Raw genomic sequence first — 21,082 nt, forward strand, 5'->3', positions numbered from 1 at the left:
GAGGATCTGCGTTTAATTTTAACCAAATCAAAAAAGATTGCTATTCTACCACCAAGGACCGGAAGTAATATAAAAGTTTATTAACTAATTTAAACAGTAAAAATATTAAGCAATTAATTATGTATAATAAATATATATATTTTGTTCTTTAAAATATTTTTACTAATAATACTTATTAGTTAAAATTATTATATAATAAAATATTTAATATGTGTAATTAAACAAATAAAATATATTTAAAAAGAGATAAATTAAAAAAATAAAAATCTTATATTTAAAATTAAATTAAAAATCAAACTAATAAACAGTAATAATAAACAATAAAAATGCAGGCAAGCACATTCGATGGGCATGGCTGGCTGGTGACTTACCCATCCCCCATTCTGACCCAATCAATTGACCGCCGATTTCTTTCTTCTTTTTGTTTTTTTTTGTTGCAAATATAGCTTTAATCTTAGAACTAATGAACTACTAGTATTCAATTAACGGTGAGGTTTCTATAGTTTTTTTTATTAAAAAATAAAATCTTGAAAATTAAGAATAAACTTTAACTAACATTCTCAAGAAAATGATATGCATGCGACAATAACATGTTGGTTCTTCCTTGGGTAAAAAAGAGCACGTTGCTGCAATAATAATGTTTGGTGATAGTAAAATTTTAATCAAAATTAATTATAATTTCATCGCTTGGAGGAGCTATCAGTATGATGATCATGGGCTCAAGCAACTAAGGCAGTTTAATACATGCTTGGGCAGGCTCTTCTTAAGATGGCCCAATTGTTTTGAATCCCCTCTCATTTCCCCAAGCTGTGAATCTATTGTCTAACAGGAATGCTGGACTGGACCTGTTTTCTCTATTTTTTTACCGCACAAAGCTGTGAACAGTACGCCCCTGTCCTCGAACCGCTCTGCTTCATCTTGTTGAAAATTCCATCCTCTGTTTGAGCATTCCTGACTTTCCTACAAAATTCATTATCCACCACTAAATTTAATGGCATTTCTTTCCTCCAAGGGAAGATTAACATCGAGACATTGCAGAAGCACCACAGCACATGAGGTTTTTATTTAGTTCATCAAACATGAGTTGATAACAAAGCCATAAGCACCACAGCGCATGAGTTTATCGAATACGATATCCATCACACCACAGTTTTTTATGGCCTTATATTTATATTTCCACTATTCGAGTGATCCGTCTGTATAATTTAAGCCTGAAGCTTGTTTCTTTAGTTTTGAATCATCGCTTGCACCTGGTTCTTCGCATCTTCTTGGGACGGAGAAACGCAATTGCTCTGAACCCGAGGTTAAAAGGGATTAAAAGGGATGCTAATTATTGAGTAATATAACCTAAAAGCCCTTAATATTTCCCTTGATAATTTGCATCATCATGAATGAAGTTCATCTTTTTTATGCTTCAGTCGGCACATCATAGTAATACGGTTCGTTAGAGGAAAATCTTTCATAAGTATCATCTGAGACAGATACCATATTTGTTCTGATTTATTTGCTCTTCGTGTCATGGAGAATTTGCAGAGCTTGACAAATCTACAGCAGCCACAATGGTGTCTCAAAATGGGAACCCCTTCATCTAAAAACTGGAATAAAACTCTTCTCACACACACACATTAGAAAAACTACTTTTTTCAAGAACCTACTACATTCCAAATGAGTATAAAAGAGGCTGACATTAATGATTAATAGATGATGTTCATTACCTAATATGTATACTCTTCTTTTTACTACTCTACTGATCGCTTATTGCCTTTTGTTGCTAATCTCAGTGACTTGTGTTGTCTGTTATAGAATACGAGATCTATAACATAGTGACAAACAGATAAAATCACTTATTACCCGCCTAGACAACAATTCATGAGCCCTTCCTTATTTTTCTATTTTTATTTATTTAAATGTCTCTGGGACGCCATGTGTTTTTATCACCAGTGTACTACGAGTTTTGTTTATTTATTTGCCTTTAGAGTAATTTCAGAAATTTGCAGCCGCTCGGAGTAAATAATTTTTAATTTTGACTGTTCAGCCTAATTTTTCCTAAATTCAATCTCTTTTCAGCATAATTTTGACTTATATTTATTGCCTTATACATAGAAGTGACCATTTCCTTCTGATGAACAGAGAGAGTTTATAAACCTTCAAAATTCGAATATCACCACCACAAACTGACTTGATTCATATTTCATAAGAAAGAATTGGACAAAGACAAAGTAGAAGCCGGAAAAAGAGAGAGAGAGAGAGAGAGAGAGAGAGAGAAGGATAAAGACTTATTTGGAGAACACTGCAAAATGTTGACCGTTCGCCCTCAATTCAATGGAATCATACAGCAGCAGCAGCACGAAAACATCGGACCCTACATGCACCACATAGTACATCCACATGACATACACGCACGTTGCTTCATTCTTCATCTTAATCCTCTCTTCCTGATTACAACCAAAATCCCATCACTGCAGCTCCAACAATGGCCCCCCACATCTCTTTCCTCTGTTTCCAGGTTATCGCGGCAGAGTCATCCGCAGGTGAGCCAGGTCCCTCGGCTGCTTTCTTCTTTGAGGCCTTCGTCTTGGATGTTGCAGGTGCCGGCGCCGGTGCGGGAGACTTGGCCTCAAAGAAATCCCGCGGGAGAAGCACCTTGTCCACTTGGTACACCGCCAGCTGACTATCCGTATACACGGTCCCACCCACGGTCGCATTGACAACGCCGGTCGTCATGTTGACCTGGTTGCCGGACCCCGTGACGTTGAGGGCCAACCGATCCGGATCCGCCCCGGCCTGAGTTCTCACGGGGTTGCTCAAAGTGTCGAAATTTGATAGGGCAACCAATGAGGGTAATATGTGGAATTGAACGAGCTCGTTCTTCTGCTGGTCGTTGAGGGAATTGAGGAATCCCGGTTTGAGGTTGGAGAAGGCACTGTCGGTGGGGGCGAAGAATGTAATGCCACCACTCGAAGTCAAAAGCTGAGAGTTGATTTGGTTAGCCACTTGAGTTGTTTTGAGAAGACGGATCAGAGTGGTGAATCCTCCGGCCTTGTTGAGGATTCTGATGATGTCTGTGGGAGGCGAAGACGGAGTAGGAGCCGGAGCTGCCGCAGCTGCTGGAGCCGCCGGAGCCGCGGCAGGCGACTGAGCTGAAGTCGGGGAAAGAAAGAGAGCAAGTAGAAGAAGTGAGACGTGTTTCAACAAAGTGGCCATCGTCGTCAAGAATAGAGTGATGTCTGCGACTGTGAGTAGCGGGGAAGGGAAGGAGGTGAATTTATGGAGAAATAGAGAAGGGGGTTATCTTAAAGTTAGGATTAAGAAACGTTAGTGGTTAGGATCTGTGGCTATACATCAGAGGAAAGGTGGTACGTCAAAGCATTACAGAGAGAAAGAAAGAGAAGGGCTGGTTTGAAGTGTGTGGAGTAGCCAGTTGGATATTGCTTGGGAAGGAAGGTAACATAGTAAGAGAGAGTGGGTGTGTGACAAACAAGGATGAGAAGAAAAGAATGATTGCGTAGCATTTACTTGTTAGTATTCTGAAATTAGAAAAGGAACTCGAACAAGTTGCTTGCCACTATCTTAAGGAAGAAGGGCATTATTTGATTTTTTGTTTTTTCGCCAGAGAAAATGAGAGAGTTTGATGATGAACTCAACCCCATGGATGTTAGCCTATCACCTACGATGAGGATAGCTACTTGCCCGGTGTTGATTGTCTGCGGGTCTCCTCTGCTTCTTAATTAGCAGTAATTATGATAATCAATCTCCCTAATTAGGGAAAACCTACCGCTTTTAAAAATCATTACGAGCTTTATTGCTTTTGCATATCACAAATTTCCTCCTTTTACAGGCCATGATCATTCTCATCAAGAGATCTATTTCTCCCCCTAAACACACAGCATTCGTCGTTAAATCTTCCTCAGTTGTGCTTTTCCCCTAACCAATCAAACAAGTGTAATTGAAGAGCTACAAATTTGATGTTATCTTAATACTCTGGGCAAAATCAAACCAGTTCTATTCAATACTCGGACTCAACTGGATGATGATTTCTTTATCAACAAAATAACTCTCGACATTAAATATTTACTATTCCTAACTGAGAATTAGCGTTAGGTATTAATCATCATATATTATATATAATTAACAACTCATTTATGAACTAAGATATTAAAAAAATGAGGCCTAGAATAATATATAATTCCAATATAAAAATGCAGTCGATTTCGTCAGAATCCATCCGTTTCGATTTCATTGTTAAATAAGGTCAAATTGGATTCGCCAAAGTCTGGAGGAAAAAATGCCAAATAGTTAAAAATTACTATTAGATGCAAGATGCGTGGACTGAAACGAAATTGACACTGGCTCTTTTGGACTTGACCTTGTTCACATTCTCCATTGCCGTTCCAGTCCAAGGCTATTTACCAATTCAATGGGCGAATAGCACCGTCTTGTTTTCATAACAAGTGCAAAAAGCTGTTAAGCGGTACATTTCAATAAAGACAACACCAAGACAGATATAAACTCAAACCTGTGTATGAACAGTGAGAGCACCGATTAAATATATTATAACACAACTACTATGAGAGTTTAACCGACGAGCGACCGTGTGAATAGACTTCGCCTTCAATGAAATATACATCTAAACCGCCCATCACTATGATCACAAGTACCCCTAGTCACTGGAAAAAGAATACAAAAAACAAAAATGCCCCTGGGAGCTTGAAAGAGATGTAAGAACTAACATGAATCCTATTAAATAATGAATCCACTCCGTGATATAGAACGACGTGAGAAGATTGCATAAATTACACGCTTGGGTTCTTCATTTACATGCTACACTATTTCTGAGTTCTAACCACCATTCACACTGGAATTTCTCTCCCTTAAAGCGTCCTCGGCTTTTATTTTCTCTGGGACGAAATCTGAACAAGCAAAAGCAATGTAGGAAACCGCGTCAATGAAAGCAAAAGTAAGCATTGAGAACTTAAAACTTCAGATGATCGTATGTTACGGTAAGAATGGCACTGGGATGTGAATAAAAATTACCTGATAGAAAGTCGTATCTGCTCTGCTTACTAACAACAGATGCTGAAAACAAATACAGGCGTCTTAAAAACTGACAATGGTTAATGACATAAATGCAAGCACCAATAAAAAAAAAAATTTCTGTGGTAGTTTTTCGTCTAATAAGTTATGACATTATGAGGATTTATGGTGAATGTTTTAGGCTTCAGAACAACCGAAAACAATTTTAGGTCTGGTACGTTGAGTTTCTGACCTCACACTCCATCTCAGTTTATCTCCTACCAGTAGGCTCCAATGAACAATTAATAAAACTAAAGGCTTGCAGCCATTGAAAGATGGCTCCAGATCCATCGAATCATGAATGAAAATTGTGCTTCTCTTTCTCTAGAACCCCTGTTGGCCTTTTTTCTTTTTATTTTTCTTTCTTGGCCCCATAAAAATGCTGTCAATATTCCCCTCAGTAGGAGTTGGCAATCACTGTTACAGCTTCAAGTGACAAAGAAGTCCAGAAGAAGAGCAGTTGTTCCTTCAAAACAGATGGAAGTTGAATGATTTCACTAAACATCGCACCATTTAGACCTAGCCTAAATCAGTTTCAATTTTCTGTTTTCTGGAACCAAAGGATGGTGAATTGGTGATGAATCCATGGCCATGGCCAGATACGGTTCTCCATGGTGAAATTGGTTCTGTTGAAGATACCAATATAGAATGCAGGCAACAGATGGAAAGCAGATGTTATTTAATTACTGTATGGAAGAATAAACGTTCAGAAAGATTGATCTAACTAAATGCTTCCATTTTTCAGACGCATGAATCGACATTCTCTGGAGAGAGCTTCCCCTATCTACTATTGATGGATTTGATATGACATGTTGCTTGCCTGTGATCTCTTGCACAAGATTGACTATCGGTACAATATCCTTAATTATAGCATAACAGAATCAGATTTTGCCAACTATTTCAAGAGACCTTGGTAGACAGAATCATCCAACCTTAGGCTCAAAACTCAAAAGTATGAAAATGAATACAAGTATCGATCATCCCTCTCCTCCCATCCCCCCCCCCCCCCAAAAAAAAAAGAAGATCATCCCTGAACAAGGAACGTTACCGGGGTAGTCCAGCTTCAAAGTAGGCATGAAGAAGGTAAAATTGCATGTATAGTAATTCCTAAACAAGTTTTTTATTTTTGTTTAATTTTGTGAATAATTTAAAACCATCTAGATGCCCTTTTTGCTAAAAGATATACAAATGATAACTATACTATGATCTTCGGAATGGGGAAAAGAAGGTCTTTGGAACATAACAAGTTAACAGCTATGAATAATTAGCAAGAGAGGGAGATTACATAGGTGTTTGTAAGCAAGAGATTTTTTCCGATCCCGAACACAGGAAGCGTGAGTGTCCCGCGTAAATTGTTCAAGGAACGTCTCCTGCAACCAAAATTGGCAGTTAGGGCAGCCTCATAAAATGTTGATCACAAATTCACGAGTTCAAAGTCATGAGATTTAAAATCAGAGGTGAGACTTGAAATATGAACAAATAAGGTATATAGTGGGGGGGGGGGGGGAATCAGAGGGAGGGGGAAACCGTGGCTTTGTTAATGACAAATATGGCTTCCTGCGAAATACGCAAGTCAAGATCTTGGCCCCTAATTATCGTCCGGATACGATTCATGGGAAATACATTGCCTCTGGCGTCTCCTTTCCCTTCAGCTTCATCGTCGTCATCATATTTCATTCCTTTGACTTTGTCTTTTCCAGGTTTCGTTGCACTGGTTCGCCCATTTGTGATCTCAGTCTTGTCTTCCTGGCGCCCTTCGTCTTCGGATTTTTCATGGGACTCGGTGCTGGAAGACGGAACAACGATCTCTTTATCTCCCTTATTCACATCAGAATTCTTAAGTTTTTTCTTCTTATTACGACTCTTGTTTTTCTTGTCCAAGTGCTTCTCTTTTCTGGGCTTAGCGGCTTTCTTCACTGTTTTGGAGCTGTCCGCAGCTTCGCTCTTCTGTTCTGTCTTCGAATTTTTGGAAGAAGCCATTGAGTTTGCTGCTTGCTCAAGGGTTTTCGCTTTTTCAGTTTTTCCGTTTGGAGCGTTCGCTCCAGTTCGAGTCTCTCTGCTTATTTTCTTTTTTCCCCTTTTTTAATTTCCGGAGCAAAAACATTTCAGTATTTTGGGCCCCTTGGACTCCGCTTTTTTTTACAAAAACAAATTTGGGCCGCTGTTGGAGCCGACGGCTTTGAGATATTGCAGAACGGGCCGTTGTGTCGTTTTGGATACTTGTTGCTTTTCGTAGCCATGCTCGAATTTGGATCTTCTGCGGTACCTATCTCCATCAATTGAAATTAGAGGGAGATAAATCTGTTATGAGTCCTGAATTTATTGCCTTGACTCTAGTTAAAAACCAACGCAGCACTTTTCAGAAAAATGAGCGATAAAATATAGCTCAATAATTGTCCTTACTCCACGTGACTGTTTCCACTAGCGATATAGGAGCGTGTGTGTGTGTGTGTGTGTGTGAGAAACTTGGGCCGCTTAATCACTGGACAGATCAGAATATCTTCAATATATATAAATATATATAATATATTCGATGAGTATGCGCAATAGTAATGCATGTTTCTACGATTGGATCTTGTTTTGCACGGCATCTCCAAGTAGTTCAGTGGCAGATCTTGAACTTGAAGTAGGATACAGGTACGGATTCAGGGAGTCTGGGATACAATATGATTGTGTGCAAGAAAATAATAGAAGTATGTGTGATTCGGACTGACACTATCTCGTCCATATCTGATCTGTAGTGCCTAGGAACCAAAATGTGTCAGCAATCGAGCAAGTGTGAATGCGTGACAAATTTTGTTGTTGTTGTCCACCCAGTTCATCGGAACTTTATTTTGACTATATTTGGATCCGACTCATATCGCGTACCTGATTGTGGCGGATGATTTTCTCAACGGAAATTTCTGCATACACTAAGGCTCAAACTCGAGGCCTCGTTTAAGCGAAACCAAACCGCTTACTACTTAGAGCAACTCCCGTTGATAATGCGTGACAAATTATAACAATATATATGGGCGCGCGCGAGAGCTGAATGAATGAAATGTTTCATGTACTTCGGTGTGATATTATGAGATCGATTAATGCAAATGTGTGCCTGAGAATGGTATGCCATTTGGTGGGGGCAAGGCCCACCCATTTATATAGAGTCCTGTGATTGTGATCCTCCTCACATTCAATGTCTACCAGCACCCAACCAATTCTTAAAATAAAAGTCGCCTCTCACCTTGACGCTGTACTCAGCTACGGCAAGTATAAGATCGGGAAAATCCTCCTTTAAATATGTCAACATTTATTTTTAACCGGCTATTATGCCCTCACCCGATAAGCCTTTTGGGACCTAGTGGATCAAACCTGCGTGGCCAGAAAGTAATGGTTGGGAATTAGGTCAGGATGGTTTAGTTGTGGAAGACAACCAGAACCAACAACCATTATCCCTAATCTCTAATATCTCTGAATTTTCAATAGGATTTTCGCTCCGTCGCATCATCTTGACATTAAAAGATTAGTACTATCCTTTGGAGTGGCCCAATCACATGGCAGCCTGTTAACCATAATCACAATAATCAATGGACTATGGACGCCCCAGTCAGCAGCAAGCCGAGTTTGGGACGGGGGAAAAGAAAGCCGATGGAAATGAATTAAGGACCAACGAATAATATAATAATGTGAAATTACAAAGTAGTGTTTCCTTTGGGATGAGAAACACAAGAAACGACACGCATGCCTTTTTGTCATTTTGGTTCTGGAACCAACAGATCTGAAAACCAATTCACCTTTTGCTCACATGCATGACTTGAATAATGAATATTTATCTCCCCCACACCCCAACCCACCCCTCCCACTAAATATAATAATTCACTAATTAATAAAAATTGAGATTTCATTTTTTTAATTTAGTTTTTTGGGCCAACTATTGAGATTTCACTTCTCCCCCATGACATATTTGACTTGGCTCGTGACATTTAAATTACCGTACAGGTTGTCTCATTCATCAACTTAATTATCAAGACATAGTAATTTAGTCGGTACACCCTCCATTTCCTTATCATGAAAAGAGGATCTTTTATGCAAAGTATTATTTTTTTAACCTAATATCACTAATTAATCATACAACTTTTTAATTCATTAACTAATCAAAGTATTAATAATATTTTCAAACTTTTTGGCTCTTGCATCTCTCAATCCGGATGATAATAGTAGTCACGTCCATGTTAGAAATAATAACTGCTTAATTTTTTCTAAGACTGTTAATAAGTTCTTATATTAAAAAAAAAAACCTTCAGAGACCAAAAAAATAAGGGAAAAAAATTAAGACGAGCAAGTGCGATGCCTAATGATGAGAAGGAGACTGGTACGAGTCGAGCTACGGGGCACGCGCACATTTGCACCGACCTCATATTCAGTGGTTGTTTGTCGATCACACCTGATCCTGGCTCTCCTACGTACTGCCACGTTCCTTTTCTTTCTTTTATTAATGTTAATCAAATCCTCCCTACATGTTTATGAAGGAACCACGTCCTTTTTTCTTTATCACCCAATTTTCTCATTATTAATCTTATTAATAATTTAGTCTTCTAAATTTCTATGGATAATATTTCTTCTGCCGTATTAACGAATTTTAAACATAATCTAACAGTTAACCTCCCAACAAAAAAAATTTCCATTTAATTTACCAATTGGCGGTCACGTTGAGAACTAGTTTTAATGCCTAAACTCATCAGATAGGATTATCTAAATATGATTTGAATGGTTTAGATGTAAAATTTTTAATTAATTATTTTTAAATAAAAATAATTATTTTTTTAAACAATGACAGTCTATAGGTTATTTTTATTTTAGATTTTATACATATTAAAATAAATATTTTGAATAATAATAATAATAAAAAAGAAATACTGGTTCCGTGATGTTGTGTTTCTTCTCTCTCTCTCACAAGAGTAAAATTACCACAGCTTTCTTCTCGCCAGAGTCACTTTCACTTTTGACAAGCACAAGCACTAAACGCAAGTACGCAACCATTAAGCATTCTTATTGGCTCTCAATACGTTGAACCTGTCTCCTGCATGATTAATATTATGCAACGTCATTTAGCTTTCCCTCTATTTTCAAAATTTTCCATCTTCTTCGCTAAGCCTACTCTTAAGCGTGAGTAAATCTATCTCTCCAGTTTACACTTACAAATTTTCCTTTCTCAAATTTCTGAGTTCACACCTCATACCACCGCAATTGCTGACAAAGATTAGGAAGGCCACCGTTTTTGTGTGCTTTTCTTCAATAAAGTGAAAAAAAAAAAACCAAATGCCTTGCAAGGACAAGCACTCGCTACTCGAAGATAAGCCAAAGCGGTAACTGGGTGAGATCACAAATTTGTAAACTCTGCTGTAACAAGACAAGAAACCAGCTGAGGAAGACGATAATGACGCTGACATGCTTTCCCATATTATAAGATATTAATTGAGGTGGCGTGCCCTTCCTGCTCTACAAGCACTTGCCTCTACTCCTTCTTCTTATGATTCCCTTTAGCGACTAAGCAACATTATTTACACTTATTTAAAGGAAAAGCCAGTAGCAGATTAAGCCAAGCATTCTTTTGGGAAAGCAATCCACTGTAACTGTTTTCTAAAGCCATTGTCTTTTTGCCATTTACTTGACGGAATCGAAAGTGTGTTTTTGACAAAGATCCGGGCTTTTAAATACAAGAAGCAAAAGGGAATCGTTGTTCTTCCCTCCTCTGTGGGTTTTGGTATTTGGTTCTCTGGGAAACTCGGAAAAGGACATGAGAACGACACAGATACTATTTCTTTTCTTTTGGTTCCTGGGCGTTCTGGCCTACAGGTCCTTTTGCGCCAATGTCACGTACGACCACCGTGCATTGGTCATCGACGGCAAGCGCCGTATCCTCATCTCTGGTTCCATTCATTACCCTCGCAGTACCCCCGAGGTGTATCTCTCTGTCTCTTTGAAATGCCTGTCTTATCTTTCTGTTTCTTGACTCTGGAGCTTAACTATCGTGAATTGGTCGTTTCAGATGTGGCCGGACCTTATTCAGAAATCCAAAGATGGAGGACTGAATGTGATTGAAACCTACGTCTTCTGGAACAAGCACGAACCAGTGCGAGGCCAGGTTTGGTCACCATTCTCATATTTTTCACTTGCTTCATATATCTGAATTCTGACACTTGTGTGTTTGTTCAACTACTTGCCAGTAGACAAAAATAAAAGGAAGAGATGTTCCTCCACTCAATTTTATCTTTTAATTAATTGGTTTTTATAAACATCGTAGTTGAAAGCATTGACCTTTTCTTTCTGTGGAAAAATGAAAATTATAGGAAGACATTGTTCTAGCAAAGTAACAATGAATTAGATGTATTGCAGTATAATTTTGAAGGTGGGAACGATCTTGTGAAATTTGTGAGGTTAGTAGGAGCAGCGGGCTTATACGTGCATCTACGGATTGGCCCGTACGTATGCGCTGAATGGAACTATGGGTAAATTGCTAATCTTTCTTCCTTTGCATACTTTTTCGCAGTCTATTACTTCATAATTTCATAAATATTTTAACTTTTGGACAGTGGTTTCCCTCTCTGGTTGCATTTTATTCCTGGAATTCAGTTCCGTACTGATAATGAACCATTCAAGGTAATTCATTTTTCTTTCCTTTCATCCCACTGATTGGTTATATTGGTGTTCACCGCCGCGCCACATACTCTGCTTTCAGAGAGAAATGCAGCGATTTACTGCTAAAATTGTGGACTTGATGAAGCAAGAGAAACTCTATGCGGCTCAGGGAGGACCTATTATTTTATCTCAGGTAATTATGTGGTTCAATATAAGCACATACTTCTATTATGATTTATGGATAATCTCTGCAACCCTCTGCGTACTAGTGAATACAAGAATAATGAGTATTCTGTAATGCTAGATTGAAAATGAATATGGTAACGGTGACATTGAGCCTCGCTATGGTCCTGCTGCTAAACCTTACGTCAAGTGGGCGGCCGCAATGGCCACATCACTCAATACGGGAGTTCCCTGGGTCATGTGCCAGCAAGCAGATGCTCCGGACCCCATTGTAAGTTTCCTTTCGTCCATTCTCTTCAACTGCTTTGAAGCCTATGTTTTAGCAGATTGCATTTCCTCCTGAATGGAGCTATCTTCTTATTCTGTGATTCTGCCTCCGTGTTACTTAATTGTCATATTCATTGCTTGCAGATTAATACTTGCAATGGATTTTACTGTGATCAATTCACACCAAACTCTAACTCGAAACCAAAACTTTGGACTGAGAATTGGAGTGGATGGTGAGCATTTTTTCCCAAATATGATCAGAAGGGTCGTGTATTCTCTTCCGAATTTTACTTTTTATTTCTATTGCTTCCGTGTCTGAATTCTATGGATTTCTAGGTTTCGATCATTTGGTGGTGCGGTTCCCTACAGACCTGTAGAAGATCTTGCATTTGCTGTGGCACGATTTTTCCAGCGAGGTGGAACATTACAGAATTATTATATGGTAATACGTTCTTACATGGAGTTATGTTCATGTATGACATTTCAAGATAAAACGGGCTGAACTGAAGATGGTAGTGATTTTTTGCCATAATTTTCTTGTTGCTCTGGAACAGTACCATGGTGGGACGAACTTTGACCGAACTTCTGGCGGACCGTTCATTTCTACAAGCTATGATTATGATGCACCAATTGATGAGTATGGTATGCAGACTTTCTAGTTTCCATGGTCAACCTTTGGCCTTGTTATCATTGACAGTTGAGACATCACATTTTTATAGTACCAAAAAGAAACCGCTTGGTGTATACATGAAATGTGCTTCTTATTTTCATAGAAGACAATTAGATTAACAGGTCTTATTAGTGATAACAAAAAAGTATCTTAATTGCATGATGCAGGAATTATTAGACAGCCTAAGTGGGGGCACCTCAAAGATGTGCATAAGGCCATAATGCTTTGTGAAGAAGCGTTGATAGCCACTGATCCCCAAATTAAATCACTTGGTCCAAATCTAGAGGTATATGTGATCTTCACTATAATTATTGGTCCTGTTAAAAAAGCTCACTCATGCCTCATGTATGCCAATAGAGTTTCTGGATAAACTGGCTCAAACTTTTCGTATTTTAATTTTAATCTAATTTATTAGTTTCTACCTTTGGCAATGCTATGTTTGGACTTTAAAGTTTTGGCATAATTATCTATATATGTGGTGAGTTGTTTTCATAATTTTCTACAGATCCCATTCCTTCACAAGTTCTTGAGAGTTTAGTGATTGCAGCAACATGTTGTTTTCCCGCCATTTTTTTTTTCTGCACTTCCACTTCTTGTATGATTTAGAAAGGGTTAATCTTTTGTTTCTATGTTAATATACAATTGTTATTATTTAAATCCAGGCTGCAGTTTACCAGGCAGGATCTACATGTGCTGCCTTTCTTGCCAATGTGGGCACCTCATCTGACGCAACAGTAAATTTCAATGGCAATTCCTATCACTTGCCCGCTTGGTCTGTGAGCATCTTACCAGACTGCAAGAATGTAGTGCTTAATACTGCAAAGGTTAGCCTCATCGACTTCAGTTTCATGGCCACTTGGTCTTAATCCTTATTGATGGCTGATCCTGTGGCTAAAAATGTGATGGTAATGATTATTCCCTGATTGAAATAGAGGGCCCACCTGGCTGAATGTATTTTAAAAATTGCATTCAATGTTTATTTTGCTATTAATCTGTCTACAGTCGAGATAATTTATGTTCTTTCCCAGTACAAGGAGGGCATGAAATAAAGTTCCAACTCTCCCCATGACAGGTTAATTCTCCATCTACCATTTCAAGCTTCACAAGAGAAATTTTCAAAGAAGACGGTAATTCTTTAGAAGGTTCTAGCTCTGGATGGAGCTGGATAGGTGAACCAGTAGGTATTTCAAAAGCCAATGCATTCTCACAAGCTGGATTACTGGAGCAAATAAATACAACAGCAGATAGAAGTGACTACTTGTGGTACTCATTGAGGTACACTGACCTCTGGTTCACGCCGCTATCTTCTAACCAGTAATAATCATCTCCATGATGATATTTCTCTCCTTTTTTTTTTTTTGGTTACTTCTTTTAGCATTGATCTTGATGATGGTGGCGGCCCTCAAACTGTCCTTCACATCGAATCACTTGGCCATGCCGTTCATGCATTTATTAATGGGAAGCTTGCAGGTAAATAAAATTTGAAAGAAATGAGAACTGACATGGCAGTAATTTTGTAGAGATTTTCTTCAATTAAACTTTTCACGTATTATATGGAAATACCAACCTCTGACTTTCCAGGGAGTGGAGTCCATGATGCTGCCAAAAAGTTGGACGTTCCTGTCACTCTTGCGGCTGGGAAGAACACGATTGATCTCTTGAGTCTCACCGTGGGACTTCAGGTTGAGATTTCCTGATTATACTTCTCTCCTAAGAGAAAACTTATCTTTTGCAACATGCATTGGCCTGTTATTTTTCATGTCCCATCTGATCTGGCGTTATGATGAAGTCATTTCTTAACGCTGCATAAGCTAATGTGAATCTTACTTGCGTGCGACAGAACTATGGAGCCTTCTTTGACACATGGGGTGCTGGGATAACTGGCCCAGTTAGATTGAACGGTTTGAAAAATGCGAGCACTCTTGATCTCTCCTCCCAGCAGTGGACATATCAGGTTTCTCTCAGCTTAACCAAAAACCTGTTCCTTTCTTCCTCTTTAGGCTGAAATGGTGACATAACATTCATGCTTCATTGGGGAATAAAAATCTTGACAGTCCTTTTAACTTGGCAAGATTACTCCCACTTTATTCCCTTAAAAATGACCAGTTTAGCTTTCGAAAAGTTTGTGGTTGGTGATGCATGTGGGAGCATATTTCTAAGGAGGAAAGAAGAGAAAGATGCAGGAAGAGACTGAGAAAGATAAAACCTCTCCAGAAGCTTGTCCTGGAACAACATTCATTTTCGATCCCCACTCTTGCTTATTTGGAGTAATTATAATTAAGAACCGAGTTCCATTAAACTGATTGATTCAATTGATATGCTACAAAAAACCCGCCACAAAATGTTACCAATTTAAGAGCCTGATTTGAATAGTTTGAAACTTAACTCTAGTTTTTCCCCTTCTCTTTCATCAATGCCTGAGAATGCACTTTTTTGTCGCCCCTCGTGGATACAGGTTGGTCTTCAAGGTGAAGAATTAGGTTATTCTGACGGAAGTTCTGGAAAATGGAACTCGGGGTCCACCTTACCTAAGAATCAACCATTGACGTGGTACAAGGTAATCTTACTTGCCTGGTGTTGGAACAAAAAGACATGGTCTTCCTCGTATGACTGGCTGTGCTTTACATTGGGCCACAGATTATTTCCTGCATTTCCAGATACAGAGACTAGCCTGCATTTTATATACAACCAATAATGTGTGTCTATTGATATATATTGTTAAGTTGTCATATTCATAAGCTAATTCCTTTTATAGCTTAAGCATACAAGGTCCTTCAGGACCTGTTTGGTTCACTCTTACTTTGGGTTAGAGCATGAAAACATGCCCTACAGCGTAGTTTTGTTTGAGTGAAACGATTAAGTATGTGATCCTAACGTATTTCATTTACAAAGGAAACATTAGAAGTTCAGGCATAAGATTAATATTGATTCTTAACCAATGATGCCAGAAAAGAAAAGGAAACAAAATTTCGAGTCTTAGCCAATCTTCCACTTGCATTCTTCTTCTTTCACTATCGCTCATTCTTTAGAACTTCAGCAAATATGAATCCATGATACTGAAAAACTCGTAGCCTTATTGTCTAGTACACATGTTTGATTGGAAAGAAGTATTTTGGAGTTTTGGACTTGATTCTCTAGTAGCTAGACAATGCAGTGATTATCTCACAATAACCAGCATTAAATTGCTTCAACTTTCTTTTCACTGTTCTTTACGACACCCTTTTTGTTCTGACTAATGGCAATACATGTTGGACCAGACAAACTTCGCTGCTCCTTCTGGCTCTAACCCAGTAGCTATTGACTTCACGGGTATGGGGAAAGGTGAGGCTTGGGTAAATGGACAAAGCATCGGTCGATTCTGGCCCACATATATTGCTCCAAAGAGTGGTTGCAATGAGGCATGCAATTACAGAGGGACTTATAATTCCAACAAATGTCTCAAAAATTGTGGAAAGCCATCACAATCAATGTAAGTTTTAGAGATTCTAGATGAGATAACTCAAAACGATGATACTATTTCTCATTGGAGACACCAATGCTGCAGATACCATGTACCTCGCTCGTGGTTGCGTCCAAGTGGTAACATACTCGTGTTGTTTGAGGAAATCGGAGGGGATCCAACTCAAATAACTTTTGCTACAAGGCAGATAGAAAGCCTGTGCGCACATGTTTCAGAATCCCACCCACCACCTGTAGACTCATGGAATACAGAAACCGAATCAGGAAGAAAACTAGGGCCTGTACTTTCACTCGAGTGCCCTAATCCTGATCAGGTTATCTCTTCCATTAAATTTGCTAGCTTCGGAACCCCTCGTGGCACTTGTGGGAACTTCAACCATGGCCGCTGCACCAGCAAAAGAGCACTCTCCATTTTACAGAAGGTCAGAATCTTCATATCACTTCACAAGTTGGTATTGATACCTATTTAGTTTCAGTTTTAGACTAACTCGAATGAACTCCAACAGGCCTGCGTCGGATCAAGAAGCTGCAGTATTGGGGTGTCAATCGATACATTCGGCAATCCATGCAGTGATGTGGCAAAGAGTTTGGCAGTTGAGGCTGCTTGTACATAATCACGCAGCTCCCGCACTTCGCTGGCCACAAGTATCTAGTTTAATGTGCTTCTTTAAGCATAGCCAAATTAGAAATGGAATTCAACAAAGAAAAAGAAAAGTCGTGTAGAACAGTTTAATCTTACTTGCCTAAAATAAAGGCAAGGACGAAGAAAAGATTTTAACAGATGGGTTATAAAATACAACTCAGTAACCCTACTCGAAGTGGTAGTTTCAAGCTGGTAAGTTGTCTTCATCAACTAGTATGGCCAAGCTGGATAAACAGGACTCTTGCTCGATGTGCCTTAATTCCATTTGTGTTGGAAAGCTATGTGATTCAAATTGATTATTCGAATATTCAATCCCAAAAAGAAGTGATTATTCGATGTTTTCTTTTTCTTTCTTAATCCGACCGTATATGTATACCTGCGCTCTTGCACAGTTGTAGTTAGCGTCAGGCTTTCGTCCGTTGAACTGAATTCGGTTTTTTTTTTTTTTTTTGTGGCCTGAAACTGTTGATCTGCAGTCTTGTTTTCCCTTAGTTATTTATTTATACCTTATAAATGACATGGTTCAAATATATGGGTATATTATAATTATAATTACTTCTCAAAAGCGGTGGGTTATTTTAATTTGGGATAATTAAACATATCATTACTGGGAAGAATAAATACAACAATGACAATAAGAATTGCCGAAGATCAATAGATGGTTATTACATATATTTAGTAGATAAAATCTCAATAATTAAGATAACGGTGACGATGGACAACGTTTAGCGCCCTTATTTTCCTGGCAAAGAATATATCTTCATCTTTAAACTTCAAAAGATTTTCAGTATTGAGCGAGAAGTCCTTCATCAGAAGCAAATCCAGATGATCTCTGGAACCTGCAGACTCTGCAGAAAGGTGAAAACAGAGAAGGAGTTCTGTATTTGTCCTCGCCGCCCATCATTGGCATAGGAACGCCTCTCTTCACCGGGCTCACGTAGTCTGGCCTGTAAGTCTTACCCAAAACTCCTTCAACAAAATCTGTGAGGTTTTTGAATCTGAATTGTGTCTCCAAATGGGCAAAAGCATCACCTGCGGGCAACTGATAATTGTGCACTCTGTTTTCTTCTTCTCCAATAGGTCTCACCTTAATGTCCATCTCTAACAAGCCTGAAACCTTCACTCTTACACTATTGACTTCATCTGTTCTTTCCACTTCCACTTCTCTCTCTTCACTGTTAGCCTTCCATTCAGCATCATCACCAGTAGGAATGCTCACTGCTTCTCCATCCCACTGTACCATCAAAGAGTCGACGTTATCGTCCCAGTTAGATACTCGGTTCGCTGCCAGAACGAGATTGTGTGAGTCGAACATGACAGAAATGGCTTGGACCCATGTGAAGTCACGGGTCCTTCCCTGGGGTCTAGATCCGATGAAATGGGCATTGATTTGGAGATTGTCGTCAGAGACGATGGCAAAGTCGCCACCTTTGGCTCCATGGAAGTAGAACATGACACCGTCGCCACCAACAAATCGAGGGTCGTAGCAGAGAGATCCATAGCCATCACAGTTGGTTTTTCTATCTGCCAACCAAAAAGAATCTCATATTTTAGTTCAACGCTCATAATTTTAATTGCATGGAACCCAAAAGCTGATGAACAGATAGAACTTACACTTGCAGGTGGCTTCGCATTTGCTGCTGCAGTCAATGAAGCATCCCTTTTGCATCTTGTTCTTCTTAGGCTTTCTATGTGGGCACTCGGCCGGACAAGTAAGGGTCTTGTAATAACAAGATCCTTGTGCCTGGCAGAAAGCTCGTTCTTGTCCTGATGGCAGAGGCGAAAGCTTCTTATAGTTTGATGCTTCATCTTTTGATTTCTTTGGCTTCTTCTCTTTTTCCTTTTCTTTCTCCTTGTCCTTCTTCCCCTTGGCTTTTCCATTGTCCTCCTCTTTGCCCTTGCCTTTTCCACTGTCGTCCTCTTTGCCTTTGCCTTTTCCATTCTCCTCCCCCTTGCCTTTGCCATTGCCCTCGCCTTCACTAGCAGCAATGGCCACTTCCATGGTGATGAGCAAGATGAAGAAGGTAGCCAAGATTATGACTTTGAGTTTAGCCATATCTTTGAATATCTGTAATGCTAATTAAGTAAGCCTTTGACCTCTGTTCTCTTCCTCTGCTATTGATGATTTCAGACTGCTTCAATATCAATGACAGAGGCGAGATGGGAAGCATGAGAATGAAAGGGAGTATTTATAGAGCAAGTTCGGGGTATCAAAAGGCCTAAAAGTTCGCCTTAGGGTATGTTTGGCTCAATGAGAGGAAGGGGAGGGGAGGGATTTTAATGGAGGGAAGGGGAGGGGAGGGGAGTGGAAGGATTTTAATATCACCTTGTTTGGATTTATAAAAAAAGAGGGGAGGGGAGGGAAAAATATTTTAATATGGACAATTTTGCTCTTATTTTATTTAAGGCATGGGCATAATAGTCACAACATGACAAATATAAACATAATGGTCACAACATGACAAAATATGAACATAATGGTCATAATATGACAAAATATTACCTTTTCCCTCCAAATCCTCCCAATTTTGGAGGGGAGGTTGAGGAGGGGAGGGGAGGGGAAATTTTGAAAATTTTCCCTCCCCTCCTAAAATTTGTGTGTTGCCAAACAAGGGAAATGATTAAAATCCCTCCCCTCCCTCCCCTCCCTTCCAAATCCCTCATACCAAACACACCCTTAAGCTTTGTTTCTATCATGGTGTTAAATGTACTGGCAAGAAACAGCACCACACATTCAGTTGAACGCAATTGATTCTCTTTATGCATAACTAATAAAGCCTTCCGGCTTTTGTGGTTTTGGCTCTATGATGAAGATAGAAAGGGGACTTAAATTTGCAGTTTACACATTTTCTTTTTCCCATGTGGATTAGAGAGCTGAGTCCCATGTTTGTGTTGGAAAAGATAACGGAAACGTTGCTGTCACATAAAATGTATGCCGTGTTAATGTGGTTGAACCCCAAAGCATTGGAAGGCACGTGAGGCTTTGTATCAGAAGGAGGATTCATTCATTTACAACACGACAATGACTTAAAACGCAAGTCGTTCAACCGCAACGTAGATGCCGCCGGACCTTGCGACGACGGCAACTGGCATATTCCCCTTCCTTCATCCTCTGAAAGACAAGGTCCTGCCCCTTGCGTAACTTTTTTGTTCTCCGGGTTCATCCCCGACCCCCCGCCCCCAACACCCCCCCCCCCCCAGCAAAAAAGAAAAAGGTTTCTTTTCGACCCACCTCCGTTAATAATTCATGCCAACATCATTAATTCATTATCAAAGGAAGTATATTATTTTCCTTCATACATGCCTTTATCGATCATATTTTAGCACATAAGTTGATTTCTCAAAAGTTAATAACTCATTATTTAGTTTCTTTGTTAATAGTAATAATAAGCAGTTATAGTTCTACTTAAAAGGGTATTGAAATAAATAAGAACGTGAGAAAAATATAACTTTTGGTTGCTGAACTTTTTTCAATTATTGATTTATTCTTCGTACTTTGATTCGGAACAAGCCATTCTTTAAAATTTGTTGACCTTTTTATTGCCAACATTATTTATTGACTTAAAGCAACTCAATTCTTGTAATTTGTTGATTTTGATATAACTCAGTTCACATAATTTCTTAAAGAACTAAATCAGTCACTGAAAAAAAATTTATGGACCAAAAGTTATATTACTCTAAAACATAATTAATTATATATAAACCAGCATATGTAATAAAATATGTAAAACAATTTCATCATTTCTAAGACATAAATAATTCGGTATATTTTCCAAATTTTATATAATATACAGAAAAGCGTGCCTTTAAGAAGATAAAATTGTCCATTTTGCCATTTAAAGTTAAAATAAGTTGATATTGTAGAATTACTGTAATGTGTAGTTTTAAATTTCATAATATTTTCTGCATCCTCAAAGTTATTATTCAACATTTTCTATATTCTATTATTGCAATTTGAATTCCTCTAGATACTTGATGGGATGAAGTAGAGAAAAATAGCAATAAAGTAACGCCTCCATTTTTGTGGGATTTATACTTTAATAAACAAGGCCTACAATCCCACCATAGAGTAGCTTAAGCTTTGATTTTCGTCATCATTCCCACCCGGTAGAGAAAAGGTGGGGAATGGAGTGGTGAGAGATAGATGATTCTTCTTTGGTAGTTGTCTT

General features: G+C 38.8%; 4 protein-coding genes across 4 annotated transcripts; 1 reads left to right on the forward strand and 3 right to left on the reverse strand.

Moving 5' to 3' along the window:
• Positions 1-2,060: 2,060 nt before the first annotated feature.
• Positions 2,061-3,271, reverse strand: LOC114762679 (fasciclin-like arabinogalactan protein 12). The gene has a single exon (XM_028952221.1). The coding sequence runs from the start codon at positions 3,202-3,204 to the stop codon at positions 2,440-2,442; it is 765 nt and encodes a 254-aa protein (XP_028808054.1). The 5' UTR covers positions 3,205-3,271; the 3' UTR covers positions 2,061-2,439.
• Positions 3,272-4,517: 1,246 nt separating this feature from the next.
• Positions 4,518-7,117, reverse strand: LOC114762682 (DNA polymerase epsilon subunit C). Its single transcript, XM_028952222.1, has 4 exons — positions 6,601-7,117; positions 6,359-6,443; positions 5,035-5,076; positions 4,518-4,910 (listed from the first exon to the last, which is right to left on the reverse strand). Exons 1-4 carry the CDS (start codon positions 7,051-7,053, stop codon positions 4,840-4,842), a joined length of 651 nt encoding a protein of 216 aa, XP_028808055.1. The 5' UTR covers positions 7,054-7,117; the 3' UTR covers positions 4,518-4,839.
• Positions 7,118-10,420: 3,303 nt separating this feature from the next.
• On the forward strand, positions 10,421-17,255 carry LOC114762676 (beta-galactosidase 8). Its single transcript, XM_028952217.1, has 19 exons — positions 10,421-11,014; positions 11,102-11,197; positions 11,449-11,561; positions 11,646-11,712; positions 11,792-11,884; positions 11,996-12,145; positions 12,286-12,374; positions 12,478-12,583; positions 12,696-12,783; positions 12,979-13,097; positions 13,474-13,635; positions 13,884-14,086; positions 14,187-14,281; positions 14,393-14,493; positions 14,652-14,765; positions 15,267-15,368; positions 16,069-16,280; positions 16,356-16,692; positions 16,777-17,255. The coding sequence occupies exons 1-19, from the start codon at positions 10,850-10,852 to the stop codon at positions 16,882-16,884; spliced, it is 2,520 nt and encodes an 839-aa protein (XP_028808050.1). The 5' UTR covers positions 10,421-10,849; the 3' UTR covers positions 16,885-17,255.
• A 397-nt stretch (positions 17,256-17,652) lies between these two features.
• On the reverse strand, positions 17,653-18,998 carry LOC114762678 (uncharacterized). The gene is made up of 2 exons (XM_028952220.1): positions 18,528-18,998; positions 17,653-18,437 (listed from the first exon to the last, which is right to left on the reverse strand). The coding sequence occupies exons 1-2, from the start codon at positions 18,967-18,969 to the stop codon at positions 17,698-17,700; spliced, it is 1,182 nt and encodes a 393-aa protein (XP_028808053.1). The 5' UTR covers positions 18,970-18,998; the 3' UTR covers positions 17,653-17,697.
• Between the last annotated feature and the right edge of the window lie 2,084 nt (positions 18,999-21,082).

This window comes from Neltuma alba, unplaced genomic scaffold (assembly GCF_004799145.2).
Source record: "Neltuma alba isolate B1F8T4 unplaced genomic scaffold, ASM479914v2 tig00011239_pilon, whole genome shotgun sequence".
Classification (NCBI taxonomy): Eukaryota; Viridiplantae; Streptophyta; class Magnoliopsida; order Fabales; family Fabaceae; genus Neltuma; species Neltuma alba.

Coding starts and splice junctions, on each gene's coding strand:
- LOC114762679 (XM_028952221.1), bottom strand. CDS start 3,204: ATGGCCACTTTGTTGAAACACGTCTCACTTCTTCTACTTGCTCTCTTT.
- LOC114762682 (XM_028952222.1), bottom strand. CDS start 7,053: ATGGCTTCTTCCAAAAATTCGAAGACAGAACAGAAGAGCGAAGCTGCG. Junction 6,444..6,600: donor TTGTCATTAACAAAGCCACG/GTTTCCCCCTCC, acceptor TTTTGGTTGCAG/GAGACGTTCCTTGAACAATT. Junction 4,911..5,034: donor CAGATACGACTTTCTATCAG/GTAATTTTTATT, acceptor TTGCTTGTTCAG/ATTTCGTCCCAGAGAAAATA.
- LOC114762676 (XM_028952217.1), top strand. CDS start 10,850: ATGAGAACGACACAGATACTATTTCTTTTCTTTTGGTTCCTGGGCGTT. Junction 13,098..13,473: donor CACTTGGTCCAAATCTAGAG/GTATATGTGATC, acceptor ATTTAAATCCAG/GCTGCAGTTTACCAGGCAGG. Junction 13,636..13,883: donor TAGTGCTTAATACTGCAAAG/GTTAGCCTCATC, acceptor TCCCCATGACAG/GTTAATTCTCCATCTACCAT.
- LOC114762678 (XM_028952220.1), bottom strand. CDS start 18,969: ATGGCTAAACTCAAAGTCATAATCTTGGCTACCTTCTTCATCTTGCTC. Junction 18,438..18,527: donor ATGCGAAGCCACCTGCAAGT/GTAAGTTCTATC, acceptor TTTGGTTGGCAG/ATAGAAAAACCAACTGTGAT.